General features: G+C 39.3%; 3 protein-coding genes across 3 annotated transcripts; all 3 read left to right on the forward strand.

The window, feature by feature from the left end:
* Positions 1 to 13761: 13761 nt before the first annotated feature.
* Positions 13762 to 15159, forward strand: LOC110900926. Its single transcript, XM_022147783.1, has 2 exons — positions 13762 to 13926; positions 14131 to 15159. The coding sequence occupies exons 1-2, from the start codon at positions 13762 to 13764 to the stop codon at positions 15157 to 15159; spliced, it is 1194 nt and encodes a 397-aa protein (XP_022003475.1).
* A 387-nt stretch (positions 15160 to 15546) lies between these two features.
* On the forward strand, positions 15547 to 18920 carry LOC110897983 (triacylglycerol lipase SDP1). Its single transcript, XM_022144721.2, has 3 exons — positions 15547 to 17482; positions 17565 to 17708; positions 17802 to 18920. The coding sequence occupies exons 1-3, from the start codon at positions 16052 to 16054 to the stop codon at positions 18648 to 18650; spliced, it is 2424 nt and encodes an 807-aa protein (XP_022000413.1). The 5' UTR covers positions 15547 to 16051; the 3' UTR covers positions 18651 to 18920.
* Positions 18921 to 19547: 627 nt separating this feature from the next.
* On the forward strand, positions 19548 to 20261 carry LOC110900925. Its single transcript, XM_022147782.1, has one exon. The coding sequence runs from the start codon at positions 19548 to 19550 to the stop codon at positions 20259 to 20261; it is 714 nt and encodes a 237-aa protein (XP_022003474.1).
* The last annotated feature ends 446 nt before the right edge of the window (positions 20262 to 20707 follow it).

The following is a 20707-nucleotide window of genomic DNA, read 5'->3' on the forward strand; positions in this document are numbered from 1 at the left end:
TAAGTTACGTTTTCACGATCGAGTGGTAATAGTAATTACCGGTGTAACTTATATGATTATCGTGAAAGCATTCGTATTATTTTGGATTCGTTAACGTTCGATAATATTATTTTTACCCTAAAAATAATATTATATACTTCACAAAATAATCACAAATAATGTTGTGAAAATATATTTACTAAATATATATTTATCACGTTTAATTTTGTGAAAATCCCACCTCCGATATTTTGTAAATAAAGTCGTGGTGAAATTTATATTTTGAAAACATGTCGAAAAGTATTTCTAACACTTATAGTGAAAATAATTCTAAGTGTTAGGTTTTTGGAAAAATTTCGCTAGAGTTTCCTCTGTAACTGGAGGTGGCCACGCTTTCAAGCGTATCATTTTCTTTTACAAATCAATCCAACAATTTTCTTATTTAATCAAGACAACGTTCAACACAACAAACTAATTAATAAATATGTAAATCGCATAAATCTCATGAACTTGTGATTTACTCAAAAATACGAAGTAAATCTGATTACTTTTAACGGATCTTAATATAAATTAGTCCGGTTTCGTAAAAACCCCGTTTTTATAGAAAGTCCGTCTTTACATCTTCTTGTAAATTTTACAAAAATAGTTATTTTGTCGAAACTTTGTGTTACACAAGTGTTTACACACTTGTGTGTTCTAAAAATCATTCTAGTTATCATAAGATCCGTCTTTAGAAAAACATGATTTTCTTGACACTTGGTCCTTTGAAAATACCACTCGTAGATCCGTAGATCTACTAGTTTTAAACACTATTTCACAAGTAAAAATGCTTTTACACAAGTTCATGATTCGTGTGTGGTAGAGTTTCACCCTTTAACCCTTGCTTCATTCAAAACAACCTTATGTCATGATCCATGATCATGACCAACCCGAGTTAAATGATGATCCGAGCTACCACAACATAGATTGGGTCCAAATGACCACACAAAATAAATACTACAACATTTACACATCATATGAGCTTTTAACCATCATTATTTGTGTTTTTAGTAAACTTTAAAGCACCAACTTGTAAGATTTCGAGTTTTAACCATTACACATTATATTAACCACTTCAAAAGAGTTCGAGAAGGTGTTTTAAGTAACATACCACTAGCTCGAGGCTAGGGAAGGATCTAAGCGCAAAATGAGAGGATAAAAGCTAGAGAATGAGGTCCTTCGAGCTCCGAGTGCACCAAGACTCCTTGTACGTGATCCTTGATGCTTGTGTGATGTTGGAATTGGATGAACTAAACTCGAAAATGTGGTGGCTTATGTGGGTGTGTTCGGCCGAAGCCTTTGAGGGAGAGAGAGGTGTGTGTGAATGGTGAAATGTGATGGATAATCTCTTGTGCTTAACTAGATACTTATAGACCAAAAGTGAGATCATGGACCAATGGTTTTCATGTCTTGTAGATATGGAACATAAGGGATTATAATATTCAAAATGGTACAAGTTAAGGTCACAATGTGACCGAAATCGGCCCAAGGGGGGGGGGGGTTCTAGTTCCATTCTAACCATTAGTTAGATTAGTAGTTAGGTTAACTTAGTTAAGTTTAGGGATTAACTCGATTAGTTGTGTGTTGTGCTTTAAAGCGGGTGTTAGGGTATTTGGGGACCCTAACTGGCTCAGAAAAAGACAAATAATGTTTATGGCAATATTTTCATGTTCCGGGTATAGTCCGGTTGTTCGGTTGGATAGTAATCCGTTAAAGCGCTTAACAAAGCTTTAGAGTGTCGTTAATACCATTTTTAGTGACACAACTTATTCCCGACACTTTGGAAAGTGTCTAGTAATATTTTTCTCATGTTTTGTCACTTTATTAGTTAGCTAAAAGCTGAATTGTTAATTAAAGTGCTGAGTTTTGTGCTTAGTGCATGTCCTAGGCACATCCAGTCATTGTAACTTATCCCTAGAGACGCAGTTCTACAACCCTTGTATCCCTACACACACTATGGGTGTAGTGAAATATTTCTGGCTCATACAGGCCTTAGAGGCAATATCTGCCTGATGCCGGCTTATCAGCATGTTCAATAGGTTATCCGTTCATAGTGCTACTGTGCTTTTGTGCATCATGTTTGTCACTAGAGTTCAGCATGTAAATAATGTAGTGACGGAAATTAAAGTATGATGCAGGTATGTACAAGTATCAGAAATCAAGTAGCAGTTCATCAGTAATTTCAAGTAAGCACAGTAATTAAGCAGCAATTAATTATTAATTAAGTCGTACGGATACCTGGTTTAGTGAGGGTTATCACATACTACATAGATCATGTGAGTGACAGGCGCGACACTTAAGGCCATTAATCCTCGTCGTAGGACCGAGGGACATGAGTGATAGATCTATTTGGGTGTAGCGAGCCCACACCCATGAGGCCAGGGTGGCCCCTAGTGGTGACTATGTCTTCCAGCCGGATGCCCGGTGCAACTCCGCTAGGTTTGAGTTTTCCTGTATCACTTCACACATACCAGTGGCTTTGCAACCCATTGGTGATCTCTTTTTCCTTAATGCTACATACCAGGGACTTTCATACATACAGACATATTTCAAAGGTTTATACATACTCACTAACACATGAACTCGCTCAACTTTTGTTGATTTTTCAAACTACATGTATTTCAGGGAACTGATCGGATCTGGCAAGTGTCTGCATATGTGTCAAGCTGCCTACTAAATAAAGATGTCATCCAGGGTCGTAGGGTTTGGGAGGTGTAACTCTTTCCTGGATGGGTCACATGTCTCATAACCTCGTTTTATTTAAAGTCCTTTGTGGTGTCTTATGAACACGTTTAAAACAAGTATGGTTTGTAACTTATCTTAAGTGCCGACATTTTCAAACATTGATGTTATGGTATTATTAAACTATCTTAATGGATGAACATCTTGTATTTTATCATATAGCATTGTTATGATTGTTGTTATGGTATTAAGAAGTCACACCAAATGTCACGGCTCCCCGACCCACCCTGGACGGAGTCGGGGGCCGCGAGGCAGTTCCCGTGATACCCGTGGTATTTAATTTATGTGACAGCGGAAGTCTTTTATTACAGGATCTTTTCACCGTAAAAAGCTCGTTTAATATATTACACAAAGTTTAAGGGATAAATCCCATAATTTACAATAAGTTGATTTCACACAGAAATCTTTATTTTTCAAAACATATTTTATTGATTTATTCATACTGAGCCACTTCCTTGAGCTTGTAGTGCTTTACTGCACTTTTCCTGGATCACACAGATCACCTGAAACATGTTTGAAAAAGGTTTTGTCAGCGGGGAAATACTGAGTGAATCATTCGGTTTTTCTAAAACGACCCGTTAGTTATAAATTACAGTATTAAGGGGAATTACAATGTTTTTATCAACCAATTATCAACAATGGGTATTTGTCACTCGACCGGATCTGTGACTGTGGTCATACCACTATTGGGTCCCGTCGCCCCAATAGTGACGGCTCACTCACCTAGAGTAATAAAAATAGTAATGTGCACAATACCCCACATACCAGCTGTAATTTGGTGATTACAAAGACTTAATCCCTGTAATTATAACCTTTGAAAATAACTTGAAGTTTTGTAATACTTACTCACAAACTGTGAGAAAACAGTTAAAAAGAAGAATGACTCACATTGCAGATTAACGAGCAATAGATATAAGCCTACTGATTAGCCTTGATTACACCTAGTTTAACACAATGCACACACAGGCAGGTTAGTAACTAATACAGCAGTTACGTCAATTCACGAGATTAAACCCTCATAACGATTAATCAGTGCAATACTCGATAATTCAATCGGATTCACAACGAATAACAGAGCATAGTCCGAATTCGAACAGCACTCTAATATTCAAGTCGAAATCACGGCGAATAATCAAAGTACAAGCTCAATTGAGCAGCACCCGGACTATCGTTGGATAGTTATAATCGATCGGACGTTGAATCGTAATAGCGATCGAGTTATTACCCTGATTGCGGCAGCGTTTCGTGATCGTGTGTGTGTGTGGTGAACTGATCGGAGTATAACACGACGTACAGACAGTATCTGATCGACGTTTTAACATCAAAATTCTAATGCCAAGGTCGGCTATTTATAGCCAGAAATTCGACTCGCTTACGGACCGTATGCCTACCCCTTACGGTCCGTAAGGGAACCTGGTCTGCTTACGGTCCGTAAGGACCAACCTTTACGGTCCGTAAAGGACGCAACCTATTTCCTAGCCTAGCTGAGTTCGGTTGTAGCCTGGATGACTCAAGTTTTCAGCCAATTGAAACAAAGCAACGTTTTAATTAGGATAATTATCAATTAGGGTTTGCCCCCCTCGAGTTTTAGGGGTCCTGATCCTGATTCCGATTGTTCCGGAAATTTCAGGGTTTATGCCAAATTACTTGGGTGTCTTAATTAGGGTTTTCTTATTGGATAATTATTATTCTAATTATGAATTTTATTGACGGTTGTTACATCCTCCCCACCTTAAGAAAAATCTCGTCCTCGAGATTTACTGGAATAGATGAGGATATTTTCGCTTCATTTCTGATTCCAGCTCCCAAGTGTATTCTGGTCCTCTCTTTGAATTCCACTTGACTTTGACCAATACCAGTCCTTTATGCTTGAGGAATTTGACTTTTCGATCTTCAATTTCTAATGGTTTCTCTACGAATTTTAATTTTTCGTTTACCTCTACATCCTGTAGAGGGACTACCAGGGATTCGTCTGATAGACATTTCTTGAGATTGGATACATGAAATACCTCATGTACTCCGGCTAATTCTTCTGGTAGTTGTAAACGATAAGCTACTGGTCCTATTCGTTGAATCACAGGGAATGGTCCAACGTATCTTGGACTTGGCTTTCCTTTCTTACCGAATCGTACTACTCCTTTCCAAGGAGAAACTTTTAAAAGTACTTTATCTCCGACTTGAAATTCTAAAGGTTTGCGACGATTATCTGCATAGCTCTTTTGACGATCTCGAGCTGTTTTCAGTCTTTCTTTGATCTGGGTTATCTTGTCAGTAGTTTCTTGTACAATTTCAGGACCTGATAATTGACTTTCTCCGATTTCTGCCCAACATACTGGAGTTCTGCATTTGTGTCCATACAGTGCTTCGAATGGAGCAGCTTCGATGCTCGAATGATAACTATTATTATAGGAGAATTCTATTAATGGCAAATGGCTATCCCAATTACCACCAAAGTCAATTACACATGCTCGGAGCATGTCTTCTAACGTTTGTATTGTCCTTTCACTTTGTCCGTCTGTTTGTGGATGATATACAGTACTTAGATTTAGTCGAGTTCCCATTGCTTTCTGAAAACTTTTCCAGAAATGAGAAGTAAATCGACTATCTCTATCCGATACAATGGAGAGTGGGACTCCATGTAGGGATACTACTTCGTCCACGTACAGTTGTGCTAACCTTTCCATGCTAAAGGTTTCTTTCATTGGTAGGAAGTGAGCTGACTTGGTTAATCGGTCTACAATTACCCAAATCGCATCATTACCTCTTTTGGTTTTGGGTAACTTAGTAACAAAATCCATTGTTATGAGTTCCCATTTCCATACAGGCATTTCTAATTGTTGTAGTAATCCGGAAGGTTTCTGGTGTTCAGCCTTAACTTGTGAACAAGTTAAACACTTGTATAAGTATTCGGCTATATCCTTTTTCATTCCTATCCACCAGAAATTATTTCTTAAATCTTGGTACATCTTATTGTTTCCTGGGTGCATGGTATACCTAGATTTATGAGCTTCTTCTAAGATCTTATCTCTTAATTCTCCTTGCTTAGGTACCCAAATTCGTTTCTTATGGAATCTCCAAATTCCATCGTTTCCTTGTTCTAGTTCTTTTAGGTAACCTTTCATTCCTTCAGCATCATCTTTGATTGCTGTTTTCTGAACTTCTTTGATTTGTGCCATTAAATCTACTTGTAGATTCAACCTCAGAGCACAGACTCGTTTCTGTTTCTCATGGTACTTACGACTTAAGGCATCGGCAACTACATTTGCCTTTCCTTCGTGATATTGAATATCACAGTCGTAATCGCTCAGCATCTCCATCCATCTTCTTTGCCTCATGTTTAATTCTTTTTGCCCAAATATATATTTTAAACTTTTATGATCTGTGTAGACAGTAAACTTACTTCCATACAGATAATGTCTCCAGATTTTAAGGGCAAAAATTATGGCTCCTAATTCTAGATCATGAGTCGTATAATTCTCTTCGTGCTTTTTCAATTGTCTAGAAGCATATGCAATTACCTTCTTGCGTTGCATCAACACACATCCATAGCCTAATTTTGAAGCATCACAATATACTTCAAAGTCTTCTGTTCCTTCAGGTAAAACTAAGATTGGTGCATTTGTCAATCTATGCTTTAAAATCTTAAAGGCTTCTTCTTGTCTAGGCCCCCATTCAAACTTAGCAGCTTTACAGGTTAACTTGGTTAAAGGTATGGCTATCTTAGAAAAATCTTTGATAAATCGTCTATAGTATCCAGCTAAGCCTAGAAAACTTCTTATCTCCATTGCTGTCTGTGGAACTTTCCATTTTGTAATTGCTTCTATCTTAGCAGGATCTACATGGATACCTTCGTGATTTACCACATGTCCTAAGAATTGTACTTCTTGCAGCCAAAATTCACATTTTGAGAATTTGGCATAAAGCCTTTCTTTTCTTAACAAAGTTAAGAGAACGTGTAAGTGCTCACAATGTTCTTTTTGGCTTTTGGAGTAAATAAGTATATCGTCGATGAAAACGATTACAAATTTATCCAAGTATGGTTTACAGATGCGATTCATCATGTCCATGAATGCGGCTGGGGCATTTGTTAACCCAAAGGGCATGATTGTAAACTCATAATGACCATACCTAGTTCTGAAAGCAGTTTTAGGTATGTCTTCTTCTTGTACTTTCAACTGATGGTATCCGGATCTTAAATCTATCTTTGAGAAGTACCTAGCTCCTTGTAATTGATCAAAAAGATCATCAATCCTAGGTAATGGGTATCGATTCTTAATAGTAACTTTATTCAACTCCCTATAATCGATACACATTCTCATCGATCCATCTTTCTTTTTCACAAACAACACTGGTGCACCCCAAGGGGATGAACTAGGTTGTATGAATCCTTTGCTTAATAATTCATCTAATTGCTTTTTCAATTCTAGCATTTCGGTAGGTGCTAATCTATAAGGTGCTTTAGCTATTGGTGCAGTACCTGGAATTAAATGAATTCTAAACTCTACTTCTCTATCAGGTGGTAACCCAGGTAATTCTTCTGGAAAAACGTCTGGGTATTCTGACACTACCGGGATATCCTGAAGTTCTTTATCCTTAGTGTTAACGATTACTGAAATCATATACACCATTTCCTGCTTTCTCGAATAATTAGCCAATTTCATTACTGAAATGAATTTCAGTGGCTTTCGGGGTTTATCTCCAGTAATTAAAATTACTTCCCCGGAAGGGGATTGAATTTCTACAGCATTTTTATCACATAGGATTCGAGCATGGTTGGCTATTAACCAATCCATTCCTAACACTACATCGAATCCGGCTAAATTCATTGGTAACATATTTGCAGAAAACTTATGGCCTAATAGTTCTATTTTTCCTTCTTGCCAGACTTTATCTATTTTCACAGAATTTCCTTCTGCGGTTTCGACTGTGAAGACTTGTCTAAGAGTGGTTAAAGGTAACTTAAGAGCTTGGCAAAATGAAGTATTGATAAAACTTTGGTTTGCACCAGAGTCAAATAATACTTTTGCGAACACATCATGTACTAGGAACGTACCAGCTATCACATCTGGAATGAGTTCGGCTTCTTGAGTGGTTAGCTGGAATGCCCGCGCATTTCTCTTTGTTGCTCCTTCAGCTGGTTTGACTTGGTTGGCTACAGGTTTAGCTAATTTAGGACATTCAAATTGGAAATGACCCCTTTCTCTGCAATTATAACAAATTCTTGTTTTCTTCCTACAGTCTTCTTCCCGATGTCCTTGTGTCTTGCAAAAATTGAAAACCATGTTGCATTGTCCATAATGCTTCTTTTTGCAAGTTTTGCAGAAGGGAGATGATGAGGATTGCCCCGTTCCTCTTTTCTTGGTATTACCCATACGAAATCCTTGGGTAATCTTTTGAGCTAATTCCTTCTTGTGATCTTCCTCTCTTGTGCGTACCAATTCATCCGTTAGGGTGTTAGCTAATTCTACAGCATCGTCAATAGTACGAGGTCTCGCAGCTTTAACGATGTTTCGGATTTCACTAATTAACCCCCAGATGTAACGGGAAATAAGTACCGGTTCTGGCGAAGCCAGTGTTGGCACTACCCTTGCGTATTCAAAGAATGTTGAAGTATAGCCTCGGCAATCTACCCCTGTCATACGGTGACTTAGGAATTTGTTTGCCGTTTGGTCTTTTTCATATTCGGGACAGAATTTTCTTTCTACCAGATTCTTAAATTCTTCCCAACTCATGGCATAGGCTATCCTTCTTCCTTTTGCCTGGAGAATCGTATTCCACCATTCTAGCGCTCCTTCTTTGAATAGATTTGATGCATACATCACCTGATCCTCTTCGGCACATTTGCTTATTGCAATTACTGCTTCGGTTTTCTCTAACCAGCGCAGAGTTGCAGTTGCCCCTTCGTTACCTGCAAATTCAGCGGGTTTGCAAGCAAGAAACTCCTTGTAAGTGCAACCAGGTGTTGCAGCTTTTATTCTTTTTAGAAGTGGGACTTGTTGCGGATCATGATCGTTATGATTGCCGCCTCCATTTATGATGTTACTGCCGTTATCCTCCAGAGTACGTTTACTAGGAATTAATTGTTGTGGTTTGGCAGGTTTTTGAACAGCAGCCACAATTGCTGGAATAGCATGGGCTATCCCTTGGGCGATAAAGTGCTCGATATCTTGTCGAGTTATATATTGATCTTCCTGTTCTTGCTCAGATTGATTTACTTCATTAATTGGTTCATTGTTAGCGTTTTCCATCTGCTAGTTAGTAGGAAGTATTAGTGTCTAACTTATAACTAACAAATTTAGCACAGATAAACACATAAATTACTACAATATACAAACATAACCAAAATTTTCGATTTCTCGACTTTCATTTTGTTATTGTATATTGTATATGCCTCCGTACATACCGTATCTTACAGAGTTTTATTGCCCATTTTACAAAGTCTTACATTACTTATTTACATTATTATATAGTACGGCTTCCTGTGGTTTAACTGACAGTTCTAGTAACGATGTTCCCTCTCATCGTACTTCCAAGTTAAATGCTCTCCCATTTCCCTGATCCTATTACCTGTACCTATCAGTTCTTCACCGAACTGACGAAGTTCAGCTAGGTTTTCATTACTCATGGGAGGATTCGGGATTGGTTCTGGATCGAATTGTGGAAGGAAACTATAAGGACTATTGACTATGTTTTGGAATTGCCAGTCGTTTGTCCACCATTCCTCCAGTTCGCCTAGTGGTCGGGTGTGGATTAAAGGTTCAGGAATAGCTGGTGCTACGTTTAAGGGAAATTGAACTGTAGCCGGGTAAGGGTACAAGTTGGTGCGGATTGGGCTTATGACCTCACAGTTTTCTAAGAGACGGTCTATTTCGTCTTGGAACGTAATTTCTTCTGGTTGTTTAGAGCTTTCGCCAATCTCTATTCCCTTTTGCTTAAGATCTATTCCTATTTCTTTTTCTGGTGGTTTCGAACTTTCTTCAGTTTCTATTTCCTTTCCCTTGCTCACGATCACAGGATTTTCTATTTTAGGGAGTCTCCTAGTGGCTGGTTTCCTACGGCGTACTTTCCTCCATCCTAGGTATCTTCTTTTCTTTTTAGGTTTGGATTTTTCCAGCGGTGGAGCTTGGAATTCCACAGGTTCTTCTATGTCAGCAACGTAACCAGTAAAGTCGTAAGAGACTTCGATAGGCACTGGATATAAATTGAGATTCTGGAAGGCTTCCGATATCTCATTCATGCTGCATAGTATATATGCAAAATAAAAATGCAATGTTAAAACTTTGGAACAAAGTTTAACAAACAAACACTGAAGTTTTATTGCATAATTTATACAGAAGACAACAGAAATAAACACACTGGGTTTTATTTATTTACTGGATAGTGATTTTTCTATTAGACTCGATTACTTGGAAATTTAGAGGTTGATATTTTCTGCTACAGTAGCTAGCATATAGAGATTTGCCCATTTCCCGTCTATTTTATCTTCCCAAGGTGCACTATTACCAAATTCTTGGACTTCTGGGTTAAACCTAACTCTCTTGGTTCGGGGTTTCTTTGTCCCCTGACTCTTTTTAAGTATCGAATCCCTTTTCTCTGGGGAAAGAGGATTTTCATAGTTTGCCTTGCGGACAAAGATTCCTTCTTCTAGGTTTACTGGGTTTTTAGAAGAAGATGCAACATCTAGTTTGTGGTAGATAGCAGACAGCTTTTGCTTACCCATACTGTAACTAACAAATAATCAGTTAATAAAACATATAATCACAAAATAACAACTAGTAAATTTAAGTATTCTGTCAAATACTTAATTTAGTATTAGGCTTAATCAGCGGCTCGATCAGTGGCTCAATATTTATTAATTCTTAGCTCTGATACCACCTTTACTGTCACGGCTCCCCGACCCACCCTGGACGGAGTCGGGGGCCGCGAGGCAGTTCCCGTGATACCCGTGGTATTTAATTTATGTGACAGCGGAAGTCTTTTATTACAGGATCTTTTCACCGTAAAAAGCTCGTTTAATATATTACACAAAGTTTAAGGGATAAATCCCATAATTTACAATAAGTTGATTTCACACAGAAATCTTTATTTTTCAAAACATATTTTATTGATTTATTCATACTGAGCCACTTCCTTGAGCTTGTAGTGCTTTACTGCACTTTTCCTGGATCACACAGATCACCTGAAACATGTTTGAAAAAGGTTTTTTCAGCGGGGAAATACTGAGTGAATCATTCGGTTTTTCTAAAACGACCCGTTAGTTATAAATTACAGTATTAAGGGGAATTACAATGTTTTTATCAACCAATTATCAACAATGGGTATTTGTCACTCGACCGGATCTGTGACTGTGGTCATACCACTATTGGGTCCCGTCGCCCCAATAGTGACGGCTCACTCACCTAGAGTAATAAAAATAGTAATGTGCACAATACCCCACATACCAGCTGTAATTTGGTGATTACAAAGACTTAATCCCTGTAATTATAACCTTTGAAAATAACTTGAAGTTTTGTAATACTTACTCACAAACTGTGAGAAAACAGTTAAAAAGAAGAATGACTCACATTGCAGATTAACGAGCAATAGATATAAGCCTACTGATTAGCCTTGATTACACCTAGTTTAACACAATGCACACACAGGCAGGTTAGTAACTAATACAGCAGTTACGTCAATTCACGAGATTAAACCCTCATAACGATTAATCAGTGCAATACTCGATAATTCAATCGGATTCACAACGAATAACAGAGCATAGTCCGAATTCGAACAGCACTCTAATATTCAAGTCGAAATCACGACAAATAATCAAAGTACAAGCTCAATTGAGCAGCACCCGGACTATCGTTGGATAGTTATAATCGATCGGACGTTGAATCGTAATAGCGATCGAGTTATTACCCTGATTGTGGCAGCGTTTCGTGATCGTGTGTGTGTGTGGTGAACTGATCGGAGTATAACACGACGTACAGACAGTATCTGATCGACGTTTTAACATCAAAATTCTAATGCCAAGGTCGGCTATTTATAGCCAGAAATTCGACTCGCTTACGGACCGTATGCCTACCCCTTACGGTCCGTAAGGGAACCTGGTCTGCTTACGGTCCGTAAGGACCAACCTTTACGGTCCGTAAAGGACGCAACTTATTTCCTAGCCTAGCTGAGTTCGGTTGTAGCCTGGATGACTCAAGTTTTCAGCCAATTGAAACAAAGCAACGTTTTAATTAGGATAATTATCAATTAGGGTTTGCCCCCCTCGAGTTTTAGGGGTCCTGATCCTGATTCCGATTGTTCCGGAAATTTCAGGGTTTATGCCAAATTACTTGGGTGTTTTAATTAGGGTTTTCTTATTGGATAATTATTATTCTAATTACGAATTTTATTGACGGTTGTTACACCAAAATAAACCCACGCTTCCGCAAAAGCCAGGGTGTGACACTTTCGACTCTTCAATTCATGGATTAATCATCATGAACTGTTACCTATTGTGAAGCGGGCCTGGTTAGGAAAGCCCATTAAGGACAAAGCTTACTATATACTGGGGCAGAAGCTAAAATCCCTTAAGGAAGCTCTTAAAACTTGGTGCAGGGATCAAAAAAAGGCTATGGATGATGAAGAAACAAAACTGGAGAGTGTTTTATCCAGCCTTGATTCAAAGGCGGAGCAGGTAGGCTTTAACGAGGAAGAATTAATATATATGTTGGAGGCAAAAAAGAGAAGGTTCGAATTAGCGGAAAAGAAAAGGCAAGATTTAAAACAAAAATCCCGTATCAAATAGCTCAGCGATGGTGATGAAAATACAAGTTTTTTTCATGGAGTTATTAACTCCAATATTATCAGAAATAGAATTCAGGGGTTCTTGGTTAATGATGTTTGGATAACGGAGCCGGAAGATGTTAAGTTACATGTCTTATCCTTCTTTGCTAACAAGTTCTCCGAACCGGCAAGATCTAGACCTGAAGTGACTTTCAAACTAAGGTATAAACTTTCTGATGTGGATTCTATCATGCTTGACGCCCCATTTTCATGTAGTGAAATTAAAGACGCGGTATGGGCTTGCGCGGGTAATAAAGCCCCTGGACCAGATGGACTCACCTTCAACTTTATACGTAAATTTTGGGACATCATCGGCCAAGACTTTGTTTTATTCATCAAGAATTTTGAAAGGAGTGGTACCATAACTAAAGGTTGTAACCCTTCTTTCCTAGCTCTCATTCCAAAAAAAGCTCATACAGTGTCCTTAGAAGACTACCGGCCGATCAGTCTTATGAGGTGCATGCCGAAGGTCATTGGTAAACTTCTTGCATCAAGAATTCAAAAGGTGATTCACAAAATTGTTGGGGTTGAACAAACGGCCTACGTGAAAGGAAGGAATATTTTCGATGGACATATTATGATCAATGCTATCCATTCATGGATTAAAAAATCGGGCTCCAAAATGGTCTTGTTTAAAGTGGACTTTGCTAAGGCCTTCGACTCGATAAATTGGTCATATCTAGATAAAGTCATGGAGAAAATGGGGTTTTCTAGCAAATGGAGGAAATGGGTGAGAGGTTATTTTAACTCGGCAAGAACTTCGGTTCTTGTAAACGGGGCACCCACGAAAGAATTTCATATGGAAAGAGGGGTACAACAAGGAGATCCCCTTTCTCCTTTCCTCTTCATAGTAGCTATGGAAGGGCTCTCAACACTTATCAATATTGCTGTTGAAAAAGGGGTCTTCAAAGGTGTCTCATTACCAAACAATGGTCCAATTATCTCTCATACTTTGTATGCGGATGATGTTGTGATATTGGGGGAATGGAGTATTGAAAACTTCTTGAATCTGAAACGTATACTCCGAATATTTTATTTGATGTCAGGTCTTCGAATTAATTACAACAAAAGCCGGTTGGTTGGAGTCGGTGTGTCTGATTCGGAGGCATCAATTTACTCAAAGATGATGGGGTGTCAAAAAGAGTTCTTCCCAATTAAAACCTCGGCTTACCTCTAGGTGCGAATATGAAATATAGCAAGAATTGGGACCCAGTTGTGACTAAATTCAGGAACAAACTTAACAATTGGAGAGCAAAAAATCTTTCATTCGGAGGACGTTTAACTTTGGTCAAAGTCGTGCTCAGCAGCTTACCGCTATATTTCTTCTCTATGTTCAAGGCACCGAACAAGGTAATAAAAATTATGGACCGTATTAGGAGGAAATTCCTATGGGGTGGCAACGCAACAAACAATAAAATAAGTTGGATAAAATGGGATAAAGTGGTAAAACCTATCAAAAATGGGGGCTTGGGCATCGTGGCGTTGAAAAGCATGAATGAAGCCTTATTAACTAAATGGAAATGGCGGGCCCTTACTGAAACAAATTGCTTGTAGGGATCGGTTATAAAACATATTCACAAGGTTTCCTTCACAGCATTGGAAGACATCGCTCGCCCAACAATACGAGATCAATGGACGACCATTAAGTCAGTAGATAAAGAATTTGTGGCCTCTAATCTTGAGCTGGGAGCGGCCCTTCGGGTTATGGTGGGGGATGGATCTAACACAAAATTCTGGAAACATCCGTGGTTTGTCCTTAAACCTTTGAGGAACCTCTTCCCCAATCTATTTGAAATAGAAAGGAATAAAAACTGTAATATTGGACAAAAACTGGAGGCTGTCAATGGCTTAGTCTCTTCCTTTAAATGGGAATGGACTTCTTCAAGGAAGGCATACAAATTAATAATTGAAATCAATGATATGGAAGAAATGTTAGAACCTTATAACTTCAGAGGTGGAGAAGACAAATGGAGTTTGATCTTCAATAAAAATGGTGACTTCTCTACATCTTCATGCAGAGAATGGTTGTCGAATGGTAGAAGTCCGGGCAATTTTGTTAAAGTGAAATGGTTATCTTGGATACCCCTTAAAGTTAGATGCTTTTTATGGAGGGTAGCACAATACCGGATACCAGTGGCCACCAATCTTATTTCGAGGGGAGTATCACTTCATTCAAGTAATTGTAAGATTTGTTGTGTCGAACCGGAAAATGAGGAACATCTCTTCGTTGGTTGTCCTCTGGCAGAAGCATTATGGTTGATGATAAGCAATTGGTCAGGGGTGGATGTTTCCTCCATTACATCAGTAACAAACTTAATAAAAGATGGGTGGACAAGAGCAGGGAACAAGCTGGAAAAGAAGATATACACTCTCATCATTTACGCAGCTTTTTGGATCATATGGAAATACCGGAACGAGGTGATATTCAGATCTCTTAAGAAAAGAACGGCTGATCTTTTTGAGGAAATAATGATTTTATCCTTTGATTGGGTAAAACATAGGGCTAAAAAAGTTGATGTAATTTGGGATAAGTGGCGTGTCAACCCTTTTTTGGGGGTAAGTAGGTTAGATGTGTCTGTATGATTGGGGACATATCCCGGGTTGTTTTGGGTTATGCTAGTTTTCCGCTAGCCCTTTGATATTAATATATATCATTGTTGCCGTTTAAAAGAAAAAAAAAATTATCAATTTGATTTGACCCGAAGTTCCGACCCAAAAATATCAAACCTTTTTCAAAATTACCCAATTTTGATCGCTTTCATCCCTCCAATTTTCAAAAATAGAGTGCTGAATTCCATCGTCATCTTGTGCACAGTCACCAATGATGCATGCCTCTCATTCTCTTATCCACAATGTTGAACAATTTCAATTTGAATACGTATTTTTCTATAATTACAAATGCATACATAAACAAATGACCAAATAATACATGTGAACAATCTCATCGTATATATATAAATCATCATCTTCTTCATTAATAATTCACTATTCAGATCTCATAACTTCATCATCAATATTATTCAATTTCATTCAGTTTTATCACACTTTTCAACTTAATTTCAGTTTTAAGTAGTGTTTCTGGTAATTTTGTAAGTTTTCGTCGATTTGTGAGGTTGTATTTTCTTATAATTTGATTTCAATTCGATTAAACTTCCATTATTCGTTTGAATTTCATGAATTAGGGTTTGATTTGGGGAAATATCATGAGTTAGGGTTTGATTTGGGGGAAAAATCCTGCATTAGGGTTTGATTTGGTGAAAAAAACATGAAGTATGGTAGGATTTGGGGAAAATATCATGAATTAGAGTTTGATTTGGAAAATTTCATGAATTAGGGTTTGATTTGGAAAATTTCATGAATTAGGGTTTGATTTTGGGGAAAATATCGTTAATTAGGGTTTGATTTTGGGGAAAATATCGTTAATTAGGGTTTGACTAAATAGAGTTAGGGTTTGCTTTGGAAATTTACTCTAGAAATGGATATAAGCAGTGAAGCGGCTATTGATCGGTTTTTAATCGGACCGTCAACCATGCTTGGCCGGACAATTGCTTTTAGGGTTTTATTCTGTAAGTCAGTTGAACAGTTAAGGCATCAAATTGTGCATATGTTGATGTATTATCTTCATAGATTAAGAACATATGTTTTAGTCATTGGTACACCTGTTATCTCATGGTTACATCCACGAAACCCGCAAGGGATACTGTTGTTAGTCACACTAATAGCATTTTTACTAAACCGTTACACGAATGTGAAAACAAAAGCCAAAATGGCGTATAGAAGGAAATTTTGGAGGAATATGATGAGGGCTGCGGTAACGTATGAGGAATGGGCTCATGCTGCTAAGATGTTAGATAAAGAAAGCCCTAAGTTGAATGAAAATGATCTTTATGATGAAGAACTTGTGAGAAATAAACTCGAAGAACTTAGACATAGGCGCGAAGAATGTTCGCTTAGAGATATAGTATTTTGTATGCGTGCGGATTTGATAAGAAATCTTGGAAATATGTGTAACCCCGAGCTTCATAAAGGTAGGCATCAAGTCCCGAAGGTGATTAAAGAATACATTGACGAGGTTTCAACACAATTACGAATGGTTTGTGATTTTGATTCGGATGAACTTGTTCTAGAAGAAAAACTCGCGTTTATGCATGAGACTAGGCACGCATTTGGTAGAACGGCTTTGCTGTTAAGCGGGGGTGCATCACTTGGGGCGTTTCACGTGGGTGTAGTGAAAACTTTAGTAGAACATAAACTTATGCCAAGAATAGTCGCGGGGTCGAGTGTGGGGTCCATCATGTGTTCGGTTGTGGCCACGAAATCATGGCCCGAACTTCAAAGTTTTTTTGAGGATTCGTGGCATTCGTTGCAGTTCTTCGATCAAATGGGAGGGATTTTCAACGTTTTCAAAAGGGTTATGACACAAGGAGCGCTTCATGACATTCGACATTTACAAATTCTATTAAGAAACTTAACGAATAATCTTACATTTCAAGAAGCTTATGATATGACGGGTCGTGTTCTTGGGATAACTGTATGCTCCCAAAGAAAACACGAGCCGCCAAGATGTTTAAACTACTTGACATCACCTCACGTGGTTATATGGAGTGCGGTTACCGCTTCTTGTGCGTTCCCGGGCCTTTACGAAGCTCAAGAGCTTATGGCCAAGGATAGAAGTGGTGAGATTGTACCGTATCACCCACCGTTCCATTGGGGCCCCGAAGAGACCAGTGGCACGTCAGGTAGGCGGTGGAGGGATGGTAGTTTGGAGATCGATTTACCAATGATTCAATTGAAAGAGCTTTTTAATGTGAATCATTTCATTGTTAGTCAAGCAAATCCGCATATCGCACCTTTACTCCGGTTTAAAGAGTTTGTGAGAGCTAATGGAGGAAATTTTGCTGCAAAGGTATATTTCATATTTGGTTGACCCGATACACATTTCGTCTGCCTTTTTTTTTTAATTTTTGTTTGATGTAATGTTGTTGCAGCTTGCACATCTTGTTGAGATGGAGGTAAAACATCGATGCAATCAAGTTTTGGAACTCGGTTTTTCGTTAGGAGGACTACCAAAGCTATTTGCTCAAGATTGGGAAGGCGATGTTACCGTTGTTATGCCTGCAACTTTAGCTCAGGTGGCTTTTTCCTTATTTTTACATTCAATTTGGTTCTAGTTGTTTTCTATAAATGTGTTTATTCAGCTGAATTTTTTCGTTTTTTGTTACCAGTACTCAAAAATCATACAAAACCCATCTCATTTGGAGCTTCAAAAGGCCGCGAATCAAGGTAGAAGATGCACGTGGGAGAAGCTTGCAGCCATAAAAGCAAACTGCGGGATTGAGCTTGCACTCGACGAATGTGTTGTGGTTTTAAATCATATGCGCAGACTGAAACGCAGTGCAGAACGAGCAGCTGCAGCTTCTCACGGGGCATCAAACACAGTACGGTTTAACGCCTCGAAACGAATTCCATCATGGAACTGTATGGCACGCGAGAATTCATCAGGTTCTTTGGAGGAAGAACCAGCAGACTCTGTCCACCATAGTGGTCGAAACCACCGGATACGTGATGGGAGCGATAGTGAGCCGGAGAGCGCCGAGTTTGGTTCATGGACGAGGTCCGGTGGTCCGTTGATGAGAACGACCTCCGCGGATCAATTCGTTGATTTTATTCAGAATATAGATACCGACTCGAAAATGAACAAGGCCATTCGAGTTTTTCAGAATTCGCGGGTTGTACAACCGGAGAGAAGCTCAGAGACCGAACCCGAACCCGATCAAAGAGTGCATACAAGTAGTGGTAGTGGTAGTGGTAGCGGTAGCATTACGGTTGCTGCGGGCGATTTGCTTCAGCCAGAGAGGATTCAAAATGGGATAGTGTTTAATGTAGTGAGGAAAGGAGAGATGACACCACTAAATAGGAGCCATGACTCGGAGAACTACTCACTGTCTGACTCGGTTGCCGAGTGTGCTCAACTCGACTCTCTGGAGGACATGGACGCTAGCTCGAGTTCGGAATGTGATCTTGTAGATGGTGATTATGGTGATCATAAAAGTGGTGTGGGTATGGAGGTCTAGTAAGACCTCAAGCATGGGCCGAGTTGACTCGCTTGAGTTGACTCGGTTAATGTGTTCAACTCGACTCACCAGAGGACATGGACGCCAGTTCATATTCTGAATGGATGTCGTAGATGATAATGATGATGATGGTGATCATAAACTGGTGTGTGGTGTGGGTCGAGTTCACTCGGTTGAGTTGACTCGGAGTAGGCCGTAAGCAATGCCTTTAATTGTGGATTTACCATTGGTTATAGAACCTTATTGGTGAAAGTATTTATTATATGATTATTTGGCAATTGATTATGCAATATACAAGTATAAGATTTGTTTGAAACATCATGATTCTTGTTTAGTCTATTGTTTTCAAGCAGTGAAGCATCACAACTTAGTATTCTTCCCGAGCCCGAACCGGGGGCTTCATCCCGCCTCCGGAACTGAAACACCGGGCCAGTGTTCCCGCGCTCTCGAGCTCTCCTTCGTGTTTTCATATTCCATCCCTTCGCAAAGTTGTCTCCAATCCGGAGAGTAGTTCCCTCCAGGGCCGGCTCAACCATTTTGGTGACCTAATGCGAAGTAAAAACTTGTGGCCTTTTTTCAATAATAAAAAAAAAGAAACGAATTTTAGGCAATTATATCACAAAATGAATACAGATTTTAGGCAAAGTTTTATTAGAATATGTAAATATTATGTATCCATTATATTAGGAGATAATTATGTATTTGATATGTTTCCATATCTCTTGTATTGTATCTACCCCTATTTAAAGGGATGTGATTATTGAATGGAGGACACGAATTATTCTTGATCCATAAACACTTTTATGGTATCAGAGCTTACGCTCTACAAACCCTAGCCGTCGCACACCTTAACCGTCGTTCGTTTTTTTCCGGTCATCCCCTGTTTCGACAGCCACCATGACCGGCAAAGAACACACATCCAACACCGAACCTAAATCCTCCTCCCTGCATCCAGCCTATACGGTGACCAACATTCAAAACAAGGTTCGCACTCTCGACGGCACCAAGGTTACGTATTCATCATGGGTAAAGCTTTTCAAGTTACATGCAAAAGCTTACAAGGTTCTTGATCATATCGACGGCACGACTGCACCAAAGGAAGGCGACGATGACTATGATTCCTGGCAAGAGATCGACGCCCTTATTCTCCAATGGATATACGCCACGCTATCCGACGAGTATTTGGTTCGGGTTCTTGAAACCGATGCTACGGCACGAGCCACATGGGTGAAACTTGAAGGTATTTTTCTTAATAACAAAGGTTCTCGAGCTACGACTCTTGAGCATGACTTTACAAATCTCACACTTGGAGCTTGTGCATCCCTCGACGAATATTGTCAGAAACTTAAAGACATCGCCGAGCAACTAGGCGATGTCGGCTTTCCGGTTAGCGAGCCACGGCTCGTTATGCAACTTGTTCGAGGCCTACCGTCCGAGTATGATGTTACCGCTGCCCTCATCAATCAAACCTCCCCTACATGGGATGAAGCTCGCACCAGTCTGCAAAAAGAACAACAACGCCAAGCCGCCCGCCAAAACAACATGTTTGGGTCTACCCACTTAAATTTAAATCCGAAACGTTTCCTACCTTTGCTAAATTTCATAAACTAATCCACACTCAATTTAACCGTCTCATTAAAACGTTTCAATGTGACTTGGGTGGTGAGTTTGACAATCACAGCTTCAAGCAATTTGCCGCTCAACAAGGCATGGTTCTTCGTTTCTCATGCCCCCAGACCTCACCACAAAACGGCAAGGCCGAACGCATGCTTCGACGCCTTAATAATATTATCCGTGCCATACTTACCCATGCTCGTCTTCCACCCACATTTTGGGTTGAAGCTCTCCACACTGCAACCTATCTTCACAATATTCTTCCTACCCCTAAGCTCAACCATCACACCCCGGCCTTCGCCCTTTACCAAAGACATCCAACCTATGATCATCTTCGCGTTTTTGGGTGTGCCTGTTACCCGAACGCCTCTGCCACTCAACCCCATAAACTCTCACCCCGGTCTACCCGATGCATCTTTTTGGGCTACCCGCCAAATTTTCGT

This window comes from Helianthus annuus, chromosome 13 (genome assembly GCF_002127325.2).
Source record: "Helianthus annuus cultivar XRQ/B chromosome 13, HanXRQr2.0-SUNRISE, whole genome shotgun sequence".
Taxonomy (NCBI): domain Eukaryota; kingdom Viridiplantae; phylum Streptophyta; class Magnoliopsida; order Asterales; family Asteraceae; genus Helianthus; species Helianthus annuus.